The 15056-nt window shown below is 46.1% G+C and overlaps 1 protein-coding gene across 4 annotated transcripts in view; it reads left to right on the forward strand.

Annotated features, from left to right (window-relative positions):
* LOC139391621 (protein PRRC2A-like) overlaps positions 1-13378 on the forward strand; it is a 39350-nt gene extending 25972 nt beyond the window's left edge. For all 4 annotated transcript variants that reach the window (XM_071138993.1, XM_071138996.1, XM_071138995.1 and 1 more), the window contains 4 exons: positions 954-1210; positions 8505-8841; positions 9085-9307; positions 9696-13378. In XM_071138993.1, the coding sequence (XP_070995094.1) occupies positions 954-1210; positions 8505-8841; positions 9085-9307; positions 9696-12741 (3863 nt within the window). In that variant the 3' untranslated portion in view covers positions 12742-13378. The remainder of the gene's footprint in view (positions 1-953; positions 1211-8504; positions 8842-9084; positions 9308-9695) is intronic.
* Positions 13379-15056: the final 1678 nt, after the last annotated feature.

The following is a 15056-nucleotide window of genomic DNA, read 5'->3' on the forward strand; positions in this document are numbered from 1 at the left end:
AAGGTCCTTCGATGTTGCACTCACGTAACAGGTGGTCAGCCTGCCACGCAGTCTCCTCGTGGATTGCAATATAATCGGCCATAATCGGCGTCCAAAAAGGCAGAATTAATCGGCCATGGTGATTTAATTGGTCGACCTCTAGCACACACATAGCTGTCATCAAGGCAAAGGGTGTCTACTTTGAAGCATCTCATGTAAATTATATTTAGATTTGTTTAACACTTTTTTTGGTTAGTACATGATAATAACATGTGTTATTTCGTAGTTTTTATGTCTTCACTATTTTTCTACAATGTAGAAAATAGTAATAAATAAAGAAAAATAACTGGAATGAGTAGGTGTGTCCAAACTTTTGACTGGTACTGTATGTGTGAAATTTTGATTTAGAATGGGCCATTATCATGCACCTGTCGGTCACAGGCAGGGGGAAAAAATACATGTAATCCGTATGCACTTAAATAACAAATGGAGGATGCTTTTTCCGCAGTTCATTTTCATGCCAGGCCAGGTAGGCTACTCCGGTTGTAAGGCGAAGCAGTGTGCTTAATATTAGGATAGTTGAGAAGTAAATATAGTAGGCCTAGCCTATAGCGGCATCAGAGTGCAGTTTTTGAGAAGCCTATTTACTGTGACTGCCAGTGTGGTGGTAATACGGTCACCTTAACAGCCCTATTTTTTACCCAGCATTCTGGTGTTGTCTTCATATTTCAACTTGTTTAGCCGTTTGATGTGGGTATTACTAAAAAGGTATGTTTGGGCCAGTCGACAAAAGGCTTGTATGTGTTTCGCCAAATGGTTGTTCATCTTTGAAGTTGTTGTTTTATCACGTCTTAAGTTCACAATAGTACCTTCCTTAATTGTATAGCACGACTTGGTATTATTCACATCTGCTTACCTCTTCCAACAACCAGTGGCATATCATTGCTATATTCTCTCCCCTTCCTCCCATCCAGACGCCCAGGTGTGTCCCCAGCCCCCTACTCCCCAGCTGCAGCAGCCCCCTCTGGAGGTCCTGGTGCCTGGGGAAGGGAAGGAGGAGATCCTAGATAGTGCTCACGTCCGCAGCGGAGGAGGTGGTGGAGGGGTGGTAGACCCAGTGAAGGTAGAAAGCATGGGAGGAGGAGCAAGTCGCCAAGCCAGCGGCCCCCCGGGACAGGGCTACTCCAAGTACCAGAAGTCCCTGCCTCCCCGCTTCCAGAGACAGCAACAGGTCAGTCTAATACCCTACTGAAGTCATTACCCAATGGTAAATCTATGGATAATGATCTTATGGACAATATTTATCTTCGCTATGCTACTCCCCAATTGCAGCTCCTCTGAAATATATATTTAATTGGTCACTGGAAAACAGTCCATATCCAAATGTATGGGAGCATGCTAAGGTGTGTCTAATCCCAAAAGACGACAACAAATTCCTTATGTCTGCTAATAGTCGACCAATCAGTTTACTCCCTTCAATCAGTAAGATATTAGAGGGTATTGTGAGTAAACAAATAAGCGACTACATGGAAAATAATTATTTGATCACAGCCAGCAGCATACTTACATCTGCTTTTTTTCAAGAGACTGACCAGGTCAAAGTAGAATCCCTTAATTTTGTCACTTGTTAAATCCACTTCAAGACCAGTTAAAGAAGGATTTTTAAGTCTTGAGAATAGAGGTTGACCGATTATGATTTTTCAATACCAATACTGATTATTGGAGGACCAAAAAAAGCCGATTCCGATTAATCGGCCGAGTTAAAAAATATATATTTTTTATTTATTTATTTATTTGTGATAATGACAATAACAACAATACTGAATGAACGCTTATTTTAACTTAATATAATACATCAATAAAATCAATTTAGCCTCAAATAAATAATGAATCATGTTCAATTTGGTATAAATAATGCGAAAACAAAGTGTTGAAGAAGAAAGTAAAAGTGCAATATGTGCCATGTAAGAAAGCTAACGTTTAAGTTCCTTGCTCAGAACATGAGAACATATGAAAGCTGGTGGTTCCTTTTTAACACGAGTCTTCAATATTCCCAGGTGAGAAGTTTTAGGCTGTAGTTATTATAGAATTATAGGACTATTTCTCTTTGTACGATTTGTATTTCATATACCTTTGATTATTGGATGTTCTTATAGGCACTTTAGTATTTCCAGTGTAACAGTATAGCTTCCGTCCATCTCCTTGCCGCTACCTGGGCTCGAACCAGGAACACATCGACAACAGCCACCCTCGAAGCAGCGTTACCCATGCAGAGCAAGGGGAACAACTACTCAAAGTCTCAGTGACGTTTGAAACGCAATTAGCGCGCACCCCGCTAACTAGCTAGCCATTTCACATTGATTACACCAGCCTAATCTCGGGAGTTTATAGGCTTGAAGTCATAAACAGCGCAATGGCAAAACGCACTAAAGTGCTGTTTGAATGAATGCTTATGAGCCTGCTGGTGCCTATCATCACTCAGTCAGACCGCTCTATCAAATCATAGACCCAATTATAACATAATAACACACAGAAATACGAGCCTTAGGTCATTAATATGGTCGAATCCGGAAACTATCATCTCGAAAACAAGACGTCTATTCTTTCAGTGAATTACGGAACCGTTCTGTATTTTATCTAACGGGTGGCATCCATAAGTCTAAATATTCCTGTTACATTGCACAACCTTCAATGTTATGTCATAATTATGTAAAATTCTGGCAAATTAGTTCGCAACGAGCCAGGAGGCCCAAACTGTTGCATATACCCTGACTCTGCGTGCAATGAGCGCAAGAGAAGTGACACAATTTCACCTGGTTAATATTGCCTGCTAACCTGGATTTATTTTAGCTAAATATGCAGGTTTAAAAATATATACTTCTGTGTATTGATTTTAAGGCATTTTAAGAAAGGCATGTTTATGGTTAGGTATAGTCGTGCAACGATTGTTGGCTGTCTTTGTTAGGAAGAAATAGTCTTCACACAGTTTGCAATGAGCTAGGCGGCCCAAACTGCTGCATTTACCCTGACTCTGTTGCAAGAGAAGTGACACCATTTTTCCTAGTTAGAAGAAATTCATGTTAGCGGGCAATATTAACTAAATATGCAGGTTTAAAAAATATTTACTTGTGTATTGATTTTAAGAAAGGCATTGATGTTTATGGTTAGGTACACGTTGGAGCAACGACAGTCCTTTTTCACGAATGCCACCGCATCGATTATATGCAACGCAGGACACGCTAGATAAACTAGTATTATCATCAACCATGTGTAGTTAACTAGTGATTATGATTGATTGATTGTTTTTTATAAGAAGTTTTAATACCAGCTAGCAACTTACCTTGGCTTCTTACTGCATTCGCGTAACAGGCAGGCTCCTCGTGGAGTGCAATGTAATCAGGTTGGACTAGTTAACTGTAAGGTTGCAAGATTGAATCCCCGAGCTGACAAGGTAAAAATCTGTCGTTCTGCCCCTGAACAAGGCAGTTTACCCACCGTTCCTAGGCCGTCATTGAAAATAAGATTAACTAACTTGCCTAGTTGCCTAAAGGTGTAAAAATGTTTTTTTTTTTGAATATAATAAAATTCTGCAAAATCGGTGTCCAAAAATACCGATTTCCGATTGTTATGAAAACTTGAAATCGGCCCTAATTAATAGAGGCCGACCTCTACTTGAGACATCAAATCATATTTTATTGGTCAATTACACTTGTTTAGCAGATGTTATTGCGGGTGTAACAAAATGCTTATGTTTCTAGCTCCGACAGTGCAGTAATATCAAACAAGTAATATCTAACAATTTCACAACATATACCCAATACACACAAATCTAAGTAAAGGAATGATGAATTATAAATATATGGATGAGCAATGTCAGAGCGGCATAGACTAAGATACAGTAAAATAGAATACAGTATATACATATGAGATGAGTAATGCAAGATATGTAAACATTAAAGTGGCTAGTGATTTCAAGTCTATGTATATAGGCAGCAGCCTCTAATGTGCTCGTGATGGCTATTTAACAGCCTGATGGTCTTGAACTATAATCTGTTTTTCAGTCTCTCGGTCCCAGCTTTGATGCACCTGTGCTGACCTCACCTTCTGGATGATAGTGGGGTGAACAGGCAGTGACTCGGGTGTTGTCCTTGATTTATCTTTTTGGCCTTCCTGTGACATTGAGTGCTGTACGTGTCCTGGAGGGCAGGTAGTTTGCCCCGATGATGCGTTGGGCAGACCACACCACCCTCTGGTGAGCCGTACCAGGCGGTGATACAGCCCGACAGGATGCTCTCAAGGACTTGAGTTCCTGTATGTTATCTCAATTGCACCATGAGTTGTTAATCATGAAACATATAGCCCCGCCCTTCTTCTTCCCGGAGAGTTGTTTATACCTGTCCGCGCGATGAACTGAGAACCCAGCTGGCTGGACCAACTCAGACGGTATATCCCGGGAGAGCCATGTTTCTGTGAAACAGAGTATGTTACAATCACTTGTGTTTCTCTGGTAGGAAATACTCGCCCTGAGCTTGTCAACTTTATTATCCAGAGACTGAACATTAGTGAGTAATATACTCAGAAGCGGTGAGTGGTGTGCGGACTAAGTCAGACTAGAAGATCCCTCCGAGTACCTACCCTTTGCCGGCGTTGTTTTGGGTCGGCCTCTGGAATCAGTTCAATTGCCCTGGTGGGTGCGAACAAAGGATTCGCTTCGGGAAAATTGTATTCCTGGTTGTACCTGCAAGCCTGCAGGCGCGACACAAAACACAGAAATAAAAATATTAATCATGCCTTACCTTTGACGAGCTTCTTTTGTTGGCACTCCAATATGTCCCATAAATATCACAAATGGTCCTTTTGTTTGATTAATTCCGTCGATATATATCCAAAATGTCCATTTATTTGGCTTGTTTGATCCAGAAAAACACTGGTTCCAACTTGCGCAACGTGTCTACAAAATATCTCAAAAGTTACCTGTAAACTTTGCCAAAACATTTCAAACTACTTTTGTAATACAACTTTAGGTATTTTTTAAAGTAAATAATTGATCAAATTGAAGACGGGATGATATGTGTTCAATACAGGAAGAAAACAAACTGACACTACCTTTCTGGTCATGCGCCTCTATCTAACAGTACACTTGAAGTGACCCTCGTTTTGAACAGGGCTACTTCTTCATTACTCAAAGAAAAAACCTCAACCAATTTCTAAAGACTGGTGACATCCAGTGGAAGCGGTAGGAACTGCAAGAAGGTCCCTTAGAAATCTGGATTCCCAATGAAAACCCATTGAAAAGAGTGACCTCAAAAACAAAAAAAATCAGAATGGTTTTTCCTCAAGGTTTTGCCTGCTACATAAGTTCTGTTATACTCGCAGACATGATTCAAACAGTTTTAGAAACTTCAGAGTGTTTTCTATCCAAATCAACTAATAATATGCATATCTAATCTTATGGGGATGAGTAGCAGGCAGTTAAATTTGGGCATGCATTTCATCCGGACGTGAAAATACTGCCCCCTGTCACCAAGCAGTTAACGCTCAACAGTTTTCTGTGTGTATCAAGAATGGGCCACCACCCAAAGGACATCCAGCCAACTTGACTCAACTGTGCCAAGCATTGGAATCAACATGGGCCAGCATCCCAGTGGAACGCCTTTGACACCTTGTAGAGTCCATGCCCCAACAAATTGAGGCTGTTCTGAGGGCAAAATGGGGTGCAACTCAATACTAGGAAGGTGTTTGTCTTGAAAAAAAAAACACAAGATAGAGAGAGAGATGGATGGATGGATATTCATTCCCTAAATAAGCTTTGTTGCGCAATTAAGTCAATACACTACATTTCAAACGGTCAGCATTCTAATGAATTCAGGGATTGTCAAATTATACCTAGGCTAAATTATAAGCCTTTCACAACCATAAGACCAACTAATAATGCAAATATTTTATAATAGTTCAACCTTCTTTTTTTCTCTCAATCTCTCATCTGGCGTCCATGTCTTATCTATAAAAATCCCCCTTTTGTGACAAATTCAACCAAAACCATGCACATCTAATAATGACAAACAGGGTATTACAGAAAATGAACACATGATTCCAAAACAATTTCTCAAGCACCGGCCCATGTGCTAGTGAGTAGCCTGCTAATCTTTTGTATTTCAAGTCTAGCCAACTTGGATCTATTTGCTAGCTAACAAGGTAGAACAGTTATGAACCCTCCTGTCCATGTCCAACTGTTTGAACTGTCCACTTTGTTTAGATGTTAATTAAGTGGCCTACCTGGCTATTATTTCTCAGAATGAGAATTTGTTGTCAATTCCTGACATAAATCTGTATTTTTATGCTCATTGCACATTTGACAGACTACACGGCTAGCACGTCTGGCTAAAATGCTGCCAGCTAGCGGTACTGTAAGGCTGCACGCAACAAACTGAGCATTCATTTTCCAGAATCAATTGTCTTTGAGTAGTGTATGCTCTCTGTCAATTTTGTTAGTTGAGCCAATAAAAGGGGTATCCTCTCTTACAGTAAAATGTCTTAATGTGTTTCGGTGTACATTTGACCGATTTCTGTTGGACCAAACCTCAAATACAAATAGCGAGTTTAAACTGCTTGTCAGATAGGAAGACGTGGTATTTCATCTGTTGTTGCGAGTGTCTTGGTGTGTGTGTGTGGTTGTGATTTATTTATTTTTTTGTGGGAAGGTGCACACAGCACAGAACGAGCCAAGGAGACGAGACCAAAAAGACATGAGAATAAGCGGACATAAACGCTGATAAAAACAAAATAATGTGATTCTTGTGATACTGGCATTTGAAATTTTGCGCTAAAACATACATTAAAATTAATCTAATTAATGCTTTATCGCCCAGCCCTACACGCATGATTAAGTAGCTTTGGATAAAGCGTCTACTAAATGGCATACGGTGCATTTGGAAAGAATTCAGTCAGACCCCTTCACTTTCTCCACATTTTGTTACATTACAGCCGATTCCAAAATGGATTAAATCGTTTTTCCCCCTTATCAATCTACACACAATACCCCATAATGACAAAGCAAAAACTGTTTTTTATAAATGTTGGCAAGTAAATATTCATACCCTTTACGCAGTACTTTTTTGAAGCACCTTTGGCAACGAGTCTTCCTGGGTATGATGCTACGCTACAAGCTTGGTGAACCTGTGTTTTTGGAGTTTCTCCCATTCTTCTCTGTAGATTCTCTCAAGCTCTGTCAGGTTTGGTGGGGAGCGTTGCTGCACAGCTATTGTCCGTTCTCTCCAGAGATGTTAGATCGGGTTCAAATCCGGGCTCTGGCTGGGCCACTCAAGGACATTCAGAGACAAGTCCCGAAGTCACTCCAGCGTAGTCTTGGCTATGTGCTTAAGGTCGTTGTCCTGTTGGAAGGTGAACCTTCGCCCCAGTCTGAGCGCACTGGAGCAGGTTTTCATCGAGGATCTCTGTACTTTGCTCCGTTCCTCTTTCCCTCGATCCTGACGAGTCTTCCAGTCCCTGCTGCTGAAAAACATCCCCACAGCATGATGCTGCCACCACCATGCTTCACCGTAGGAATGGTATTGGTCAGATGATAAACGGTGCCTGGTTTCCTCCAGACGTGACGCTTGGCATTCAGGCCAAAGAGTTCAATCTTGGTTTCATCAGACCAGAGAATCTTGTTTCTCATGGTCTGAGCCCTTTAGGTGCCTTTTGGCAAACTCCATGCGGGGTGTCATGTGCCTTCTACTGAGGGGCTTCCGTCTGGCCACTCTACCATAAAGGCCTGATTGGTGGAGTGCTGCAGAGATGACTGTTCTTCTGGAAGGTTCTCCCATCTCCACAGAGGAACTCTGGAGCTCTGTCAGAGTGACCATCGGGTTCCTGGTCACCTCCCTGACCATGGCCCTCCTCCTCCGATTTCTCAGTTTGGCCGGGCGGCCAGCTCTAGGGAGAGTCTTGGTGGTTCCAAACTTCTTCCATTCATGAGTGATGGATGCCACTGTGTTCTTGGGGAACGTCAATCCCGCAGACATTTTTTGGTACCCTTCACTAGATATGTGCCTTGACATAATCCTGTCTCAGATCTACGGACAATTCATTCGGCTTGGTTTTGGCTCTGACATGCACTGTCAACTGTGGGATCTTATATAGACAGGTGTGTGCCTTTCCAAATCATGTCCAACCAATTGAATTTACCACAGGTGGACTCCAATCAAGTTGTAGAGATTTCTCAAGGATGATCAATGGAAACAGGATGCACCAGAGCTCAATTTCGAGTCTCATAGCGAAGGGTCTAAATACATTTATATAAATATGGTATTTTTTTTATATATTTTTTTATATTTTTTAAAAACAATTTTTTTCCTTTGTCGTTATGGTGTATTGTGTGTAGATTGATGAGGAAAAAATAAATAATAAAAAAAAAAAAAAATTAGAGTAAAGCTGTAACATAACAAAATGTCAAAAGTGAAGGGGTTTGAACACTTTACGAATGCACTGTATATTATAACATCTCTCCCATTTGGTGTCTTCAGGAGCAGCTGATGAAGCAGCAGCAGCAGTGGCAGCAGCAGCACAGCCAAGCAGCCCAACAGAGCCAGCAGCAGCTCCCACCCCAGCAGCCTCAGCAGGCCCCCCAGCAGCAGGGCCCTTCTCCAGGGGCCACCACTCAGACCCAGGGTCCCAAGCAGCAGCAGTCAGGGTCCCTTCAGTACCCGCCACAGGGCTCCATGGGCCGTGGCCCCCTGCCCATGAACTTTGACCCGCGCTGGATGATGATGCCCTACATGGACCCCCGGATGATGCAGGGGGGCATGCAGGGTCGACCTCCAGGGCCCATGGACTACTACCCGCCCAACATGCAACATGCAGGTGGGTACTCATGGTAGTCTGGTTTGATATATAAAATATTCAGTCAAGGAGTTAGTGTTTTGCCATAGGGCAGAATCTGAATTTGCAGGTCAATGGCAGATTTGTGCAAACCAGATTCAAATGTTGAATATTTAGATTATGATAATGCAATAATGTTTATATGTTATAGGAAATGGGACCAGGTTGCCAGCTATCATTTTTATAATTGAATATGACTTTTTTTCCTAACCATTTCTGTTTCAGGGATGATGGGGCGAGAGCGCTCCGATTCGGGGGGCTCTGGTTCGGACACCTTCGACAGGCAGCAGCACCCGGGACACCCCAACCGTGGGACACCTCCCATGGATCCCAAACTGGCCTGGGGGCCTGAGGTGTTCCCTGGGGGCAGCGAAGGCAGGGGACTGAGCTCCCCTCTGAGACAGAAGCAGGCACTGGAGGAGGATGATGTCAGTGGCAAAGGGCCTAGGTAAGACGGAGGGGGGGGGGGGCAAATGAGGCTCTTTATCTCCTTCCCTAGAGTCCGATTAATTCGTGGATACCATTTTTATTTCTGCATGTAGTTCGAAGGAAGTTGCTAGTTAGCTTTGGCTCGTGAAACTACCTCTAATTTCCTTAATACTTGACACAGAGACATAAAAGTGGTATCCACAAGTTCATCTGACTGTGTGGAAATAGATAAAGGGCCAATCCTCAAGTATCCGTTTAATGAGCAAATCATACAATACTGTTTGAATAGGAAAATATGTATTGGTTGAAATCAAATAAGATTAATATATGAATCCAGTCAGTTTTATAAGTACAGTATACGGTTTATGGAATAAAGGTTTTTATTAAATCGCTGGTTTTTATTTTAGGAGTGACACCCCTCCAGTCCGTGGTATGCGAGAGGGAGGGCCAGGCCCCATCCAGCAGCCCAACTCTGTTTCGGGCTCCTCCAACCAGACCCCACCCCCTGTGGGCACTCTGGTGGGGGGCCAGGGAGGAGGCAGCCACCACCCCCACCACCACCAATCCTACATGGGTGGCCGGGGCAACTACAGCAACTTTCCCGACCAGGGCTCCCGCATGGCCCTACACCAGCAGCAACAGAGGGGGAGTGGTGGAGGCTTCAGCCACCAGGATGAGGGCCAGGGCCACAAGGGTGGCCAGCAACAGGGCCAGGTCTGGGGGGCCCCCCACCCCCACTACGACCGCAATGGGCGCACTGACCTCTCCCCCCTGGAGAATAACAACCTCCACCACCCTCAACACCAACAACACCATGGTCATCAACAACACCAAGGCCCCTCCCACTTTCCCCTCCACCCACACAAGCCCGAGAATGGCCGCGGTGAGAGAGGAGGCGAAGCCCCCAAGAAGGGTGACCCCTCGCCCCCACTCCAACAGCCGTCCCTCTCCTCCTGCTCATCATCCTCCTCGTCATCCTCAGCCAGGGACGACGGCAGCGGCAAGGCGGTCGTGCATCTCCTCCCACCTCAGCGCAAGGCTGACACAGGAACCGGGCAGAGACATGATGCAGGAAGCAGCAGAGAGATGAAGCAGGATAAGATGGGCCACAGCCACTCTCAGTCCTCTGTGACGTCTCAGCAGTCCCAGCAGCAGCCGCAGAGGCAGGGCCAGGAGCAGCACCACCACCGTGATCCTAAGCCCAACCAGCGGGAGCGAGGGGGTAGGGAACACAAGACTGAGACCCAGTGGGGGCCACGGCCCGGCAGCAGCAACGCAGGAGGCCCCTCGAACAACAGAAGAGGAGGGAGCGGAAACAACCGCGGAGGGGAGGATTCATCCAATCACCCAACAGCGTCTGACCACAACAAACCTTCCGGCGGCAGCAACACCAATAAGAGGGCAGGGCCTATCAAGAGGCCTGTGCTGAAGGAGATGAAAAGAGAGGGTGGGGAGGGCGAGGGAGGAGAAAAGACCAGCGGAGGAGGCTCTGGAAAAGACAAAGACGGAGGCAATTCATCAGTCAAGCAGGAAACATCCTCTGGCCCACAGAGCTCCTCTGTAGTTTCTGGTAAAGAAGAACTGGCTCAGACCGGTCCCAAACCCAGAAACGGATGGAAGGACCGAGCGGCGAACGAACGAGGAGGAGTGAGCAAAGGTCCCAAAAACGGTGTCAACCCCACCCCCTCATCAGGGTACTCCGGCCCCCCATCCAATAGGCGGGACAGAGAGCGCTCGTTGGAGAGGGGCGGGGGCGCATCATACCACGGCGGCTCGGCCCGTGGTAGCAGAGCCAGCCGAGGACGAGGTGGCGAGTTCTACGGGCGTGGCCGAGGTTACCGGGGCACTTACACGGGCACGGCCGGGGGTGGCAGTGTTAGCCGTGGCAGGGCAGCAGGCAGCAGGAGCAGCCGGGACTACCGAGCTGGCGGCGGCTACCACCAAGAATTCAATGACGAGGCATCGGGGGCAAGGCGCAACCGAGGGGGGTCGCAAGCCAACCCGGGGCGTGCCCGTAACCACAGCGAGACCCGCAGCGAGGGTTCAGAATACGAGGAGGTCCCCAAGAGGAGGAGGCAGAGGGGGTCGGAGACGGGCAGTGAGAGTGCCGCCAGCGACCTGGCCCAGTCGGACAAGGAAGACCGCAAATCCAGCACCAAGAATGGCAGTGGCACAGATAACTTTACCAGTGGCGGCTCCGCCCCATCCAGAGGCTCCCAGGCCCGGGTGTTCACCCCCAGAGGGGTGCCCTCTAGGAGGGGTAGGGGGGGTGGCGGAGGAGGAGGAGGTGGCAGCATCTATAGAAGTGGTGGAGCCGGAGGAGGAATAGCTGGAGGTCACAGGTCAGGATCCAGGGCCGACCCTCAAGGCTGGGTCTCCAAGTCCTCAGCCTCGGTCCGCAAGCAGCAGGGCCCAATGCAGTCGTCTGCACCCAAAGACACGGGTCGTGGAACCAGTGGGGAGGAGAAGTCAGTGGACGGAAGCCAAGCTCAGAATCAGGGAGGAGTAACTCCTCCACAATCTATCCTTGCTGCACCTACTCCAGCCCCACAGGGCTCCATGGAGAATGGAGGAGTTGGGACCCAGCAGTCCACCGCTAATCCCACTACCAACTCCAGCGGGCCCCTTCCTCTCTCTGGCTCGGACGGGCGTGGCTTTCCTTGCGTCCCTCGGGATGGCTTTGAGCGCCCCCCGAGACGCCGTCGCCACGGGCGCTCCCAACACCAACAGGACAAGCCACCGCGCTTCCGCAGGCTGAAGGAGCGAGAGAACGCCGCTCGCATCAACGGAGGAGGACGACCCTCCTCGCCCTGCCAGAATTACATTCAGGATGTCACTGACGGCGCACACAAAGCGGTGCCCTCGACCGCCACTGCCCCCAACGCTAACCACATTGCTACCACAACTACCAACAACAACAGCAGTACCGGCACCCATCTTGGAAGCTCTAACGCAAACAGTCACCACCATCACTACAACCAGGGCAACTCTGGTCCTGCCCACTCTCAGCAGCACCACAACCCAGCAGGAGGTGCCAAATCCCCTGACTTCTCTAACCAGAACTCAGACCAGGCCAATGAGGAGTGGGAGACCGCCTCCGAGAGCAGTGACTTCACCGAGTTCCGGGAGAGGGAGGGAGGAGGAGGGAAGTCCTATTCCTCCCATCACCATCATCACCCACCCGGAAGAGGAGGTGGAGGTGGGGGAGGGGTCGGAGAGCGAGAGCGAGAGATGACTGCGAAGGAGCAGGCGGCAAACAAGAGAAGCTTCTCCAGCCAGCGTCCCGGTATGGAGCGACAGAACAGGAGGGTCAACGCTGGAGGAAGAGAGGGAGGTGGGGGAGGAAGAGGCCCACGTGGCCCGCCCAGTGGGGGAGGAGGCGGAGCTGGAAACGGAGGGGGCCAACGCGGTGAGCGCCGTGGAAACTGGCCCTCCCCCAAAAACAGGAAGTGAAGTAGAAGATCTGAAAACATTTCAAATGCATCCCCCTGCCCCACCCCTCTTCTTTATCCCTTTCTGTATCTATTGTTCCCTCAGCCTCTTATCTGTTCTCATCCCTTAACATATTAGCACATAGTTATGGAGACAGTGTACACACTCATGTTAAACCCCCCCCTCGCTTCTTTCTCCATCCAATTGCAATCTACCGTCCGTTATTGTAGTGTCAACTCTGCTCCCTCCCTGTCATGTCCCCCCACCCTACAGAATTCCACCCAAATTTAGGTTTGATTAGACACCCTTGTTCGTTTCGAACACACACCTCTTTTGACTGAGAACACAACTACAAAAAACATGTTTGCATTTACAAGCACAATATGACATATAACAGACATACACAACCACGCGCAGTAGTGTGTGTACGCAGTGTGACATGTCATGATAAACATGTTGGAGGAATTGGCTAGCCAAGAGAAGGCAGATTTTTATATTGATGTTACCTGTGTATATTTCTACCATTCTTTTGGTTGGGGTGGTATTCGGTAGGGCAGTTAACTTCATTATATTTTCCCACATGGGGTGGGGGGGGGTTTCAGGTTCTTCTTTCAACGAGAACAATTGTACCATAGATTATAATAAAAATTCTCTACCTTGTTTTTTTCCCTCCTTGGTCAGTTTTGTTTCACCCCCCCACCCTTTAAAAAGTTAGGTATGTGTATTTTTTTCTTCTACAAAGCAGGTCATTAAAATACCTTTTTATACAACTCCCCCCACCTCTTGAGTTTTTGATCTCCTGATCTGTTTAATTACTGTGACAGCCACAGTAGACCAGTTGAAATACTACTGCTCACCCATCCACACTCTCCTCACATTGATTGTATCTCGAATATCAATGTCTTTGCTGCTTGTTCAGAACTGGGCTGTGTGATTGAGTTTTTGTTGACCTGCTCTTATTACTTTCCAATGCTCTTTTGGTTCTGTTAGATAAAAGGCTCTCTCAACATAGCATTCTCTTCTCTGTTTTGCAGAAGAAAGATTCTCTCCTGTTCATTTTGAAGTTTGTTTACCCTAAGAAGACTGAATTGATAGCTTGAATGCTTTATACACACACACACACACACACACACACACACACACACACACACACACACACACTACCGGTCAAACGTTTTAGAACAACCTACTCATTCAAGGCTTTTTCTTTTTTTTCCTCTTTTCAACATTGGATAATAATAGTGATAACACATGGAATCATGTAGAAACCAAAAGTGTTAGACAAATCAAAATATATTATATTTGAGATTCTTCAAATAGCCACACTTTGCCTTGATGACAGCTTTGCACGCTCTTGGCATTCTCTCAACCAGCTTCACCTGGAATGATTTTCCAACCGTTTTGGAGTTACCAAATATGCTAAGCACTTGTTGACTGTTTTCCTTCTGTTTTCCTCTGCGGTCCTACTCATCCCAAACCATCTCAATTTGTTTGAGGTCGGGGGATTGTGGAGGCCAGGTCATTTGATGCAGCATTCCATCACTCTCCTTCTTGGTAAAATAGCCCTTACACAACCTGGAGGTGTGTTGGGTCATTGTCCTGTTGGGGGAAAAAATGATAGCCCCACGAAGCCCAAACCAGATGGGATGGCGTATCACTGCAGAATGCTGTGGTAGCCATGCTGGTTAAGTGTGCCTTGAATTCTAAATAAATCACTGACAGTGTCACCAGCAAAGCACCCCCACACCATAACCACATTCTCCATGCTTTAGGGTGGGAAATACACATGCGGAGATCATCTGTTCACCCACACTGCGTCTCAAAGACAGCGGTTGGAACCAAAAATCTCTCATTTGGACTCCAGACCAAAGGACAAATTTCCACCGGTCTAATGTCTTGCTCGTGTTTTTTGCCCAAAGCAAGTATCTTCTTATTGGTGTCCTTTTTAGTAGTGGTTTCTTTGCAGCAATTTGACCATGAAGGCCTGATTCCCTCTGAACAGTTGATGTTGATATATCTGTTGCTTGAAGGATTTATTTGGGCTGCAATTTCTGAGGCTGGTAACTCTAATGAACTTATCCTCTGCAGCAGAGGTAACTCTGGGTCTTCCATTCCTGTGGCGGTCCTCATGAGAGCCAGTTTCATCATAGCGCTTGATGGTTTTTGCCACTGCACTTGAAGAAACTTTCAAAGTTCTTAATGTTCCTGATTGACTGACCTTCATGTCTTAAAGTAATGCTGGACTGTCATTTCTCTTTGTTTATTTGAGCTGTTCTTGCCATAATATGGACTTGGTCTTTAACCGAATAGAGCTATCTTCTGTATACTCCCCCTAC

The sequence above is a fragment of the Oncorhynchus clarkii genome, chromosome 32 (genome assembly GCF_045791955.1).
Source record: "Oncorhynchus clarkii lewisi isolate Uvic-CL-2024 chromosome 32, UVic_Ocla_1.0, whole genome shotgun sequence".
NCBI classification, from domain to species: domain Eukaryota; kingdom Metazoa; phylum Chordata; class Actinopteri; order Salmoniformes; family Salmonidae; genus Oncorhynchus; species Oncorhynchus clarkii.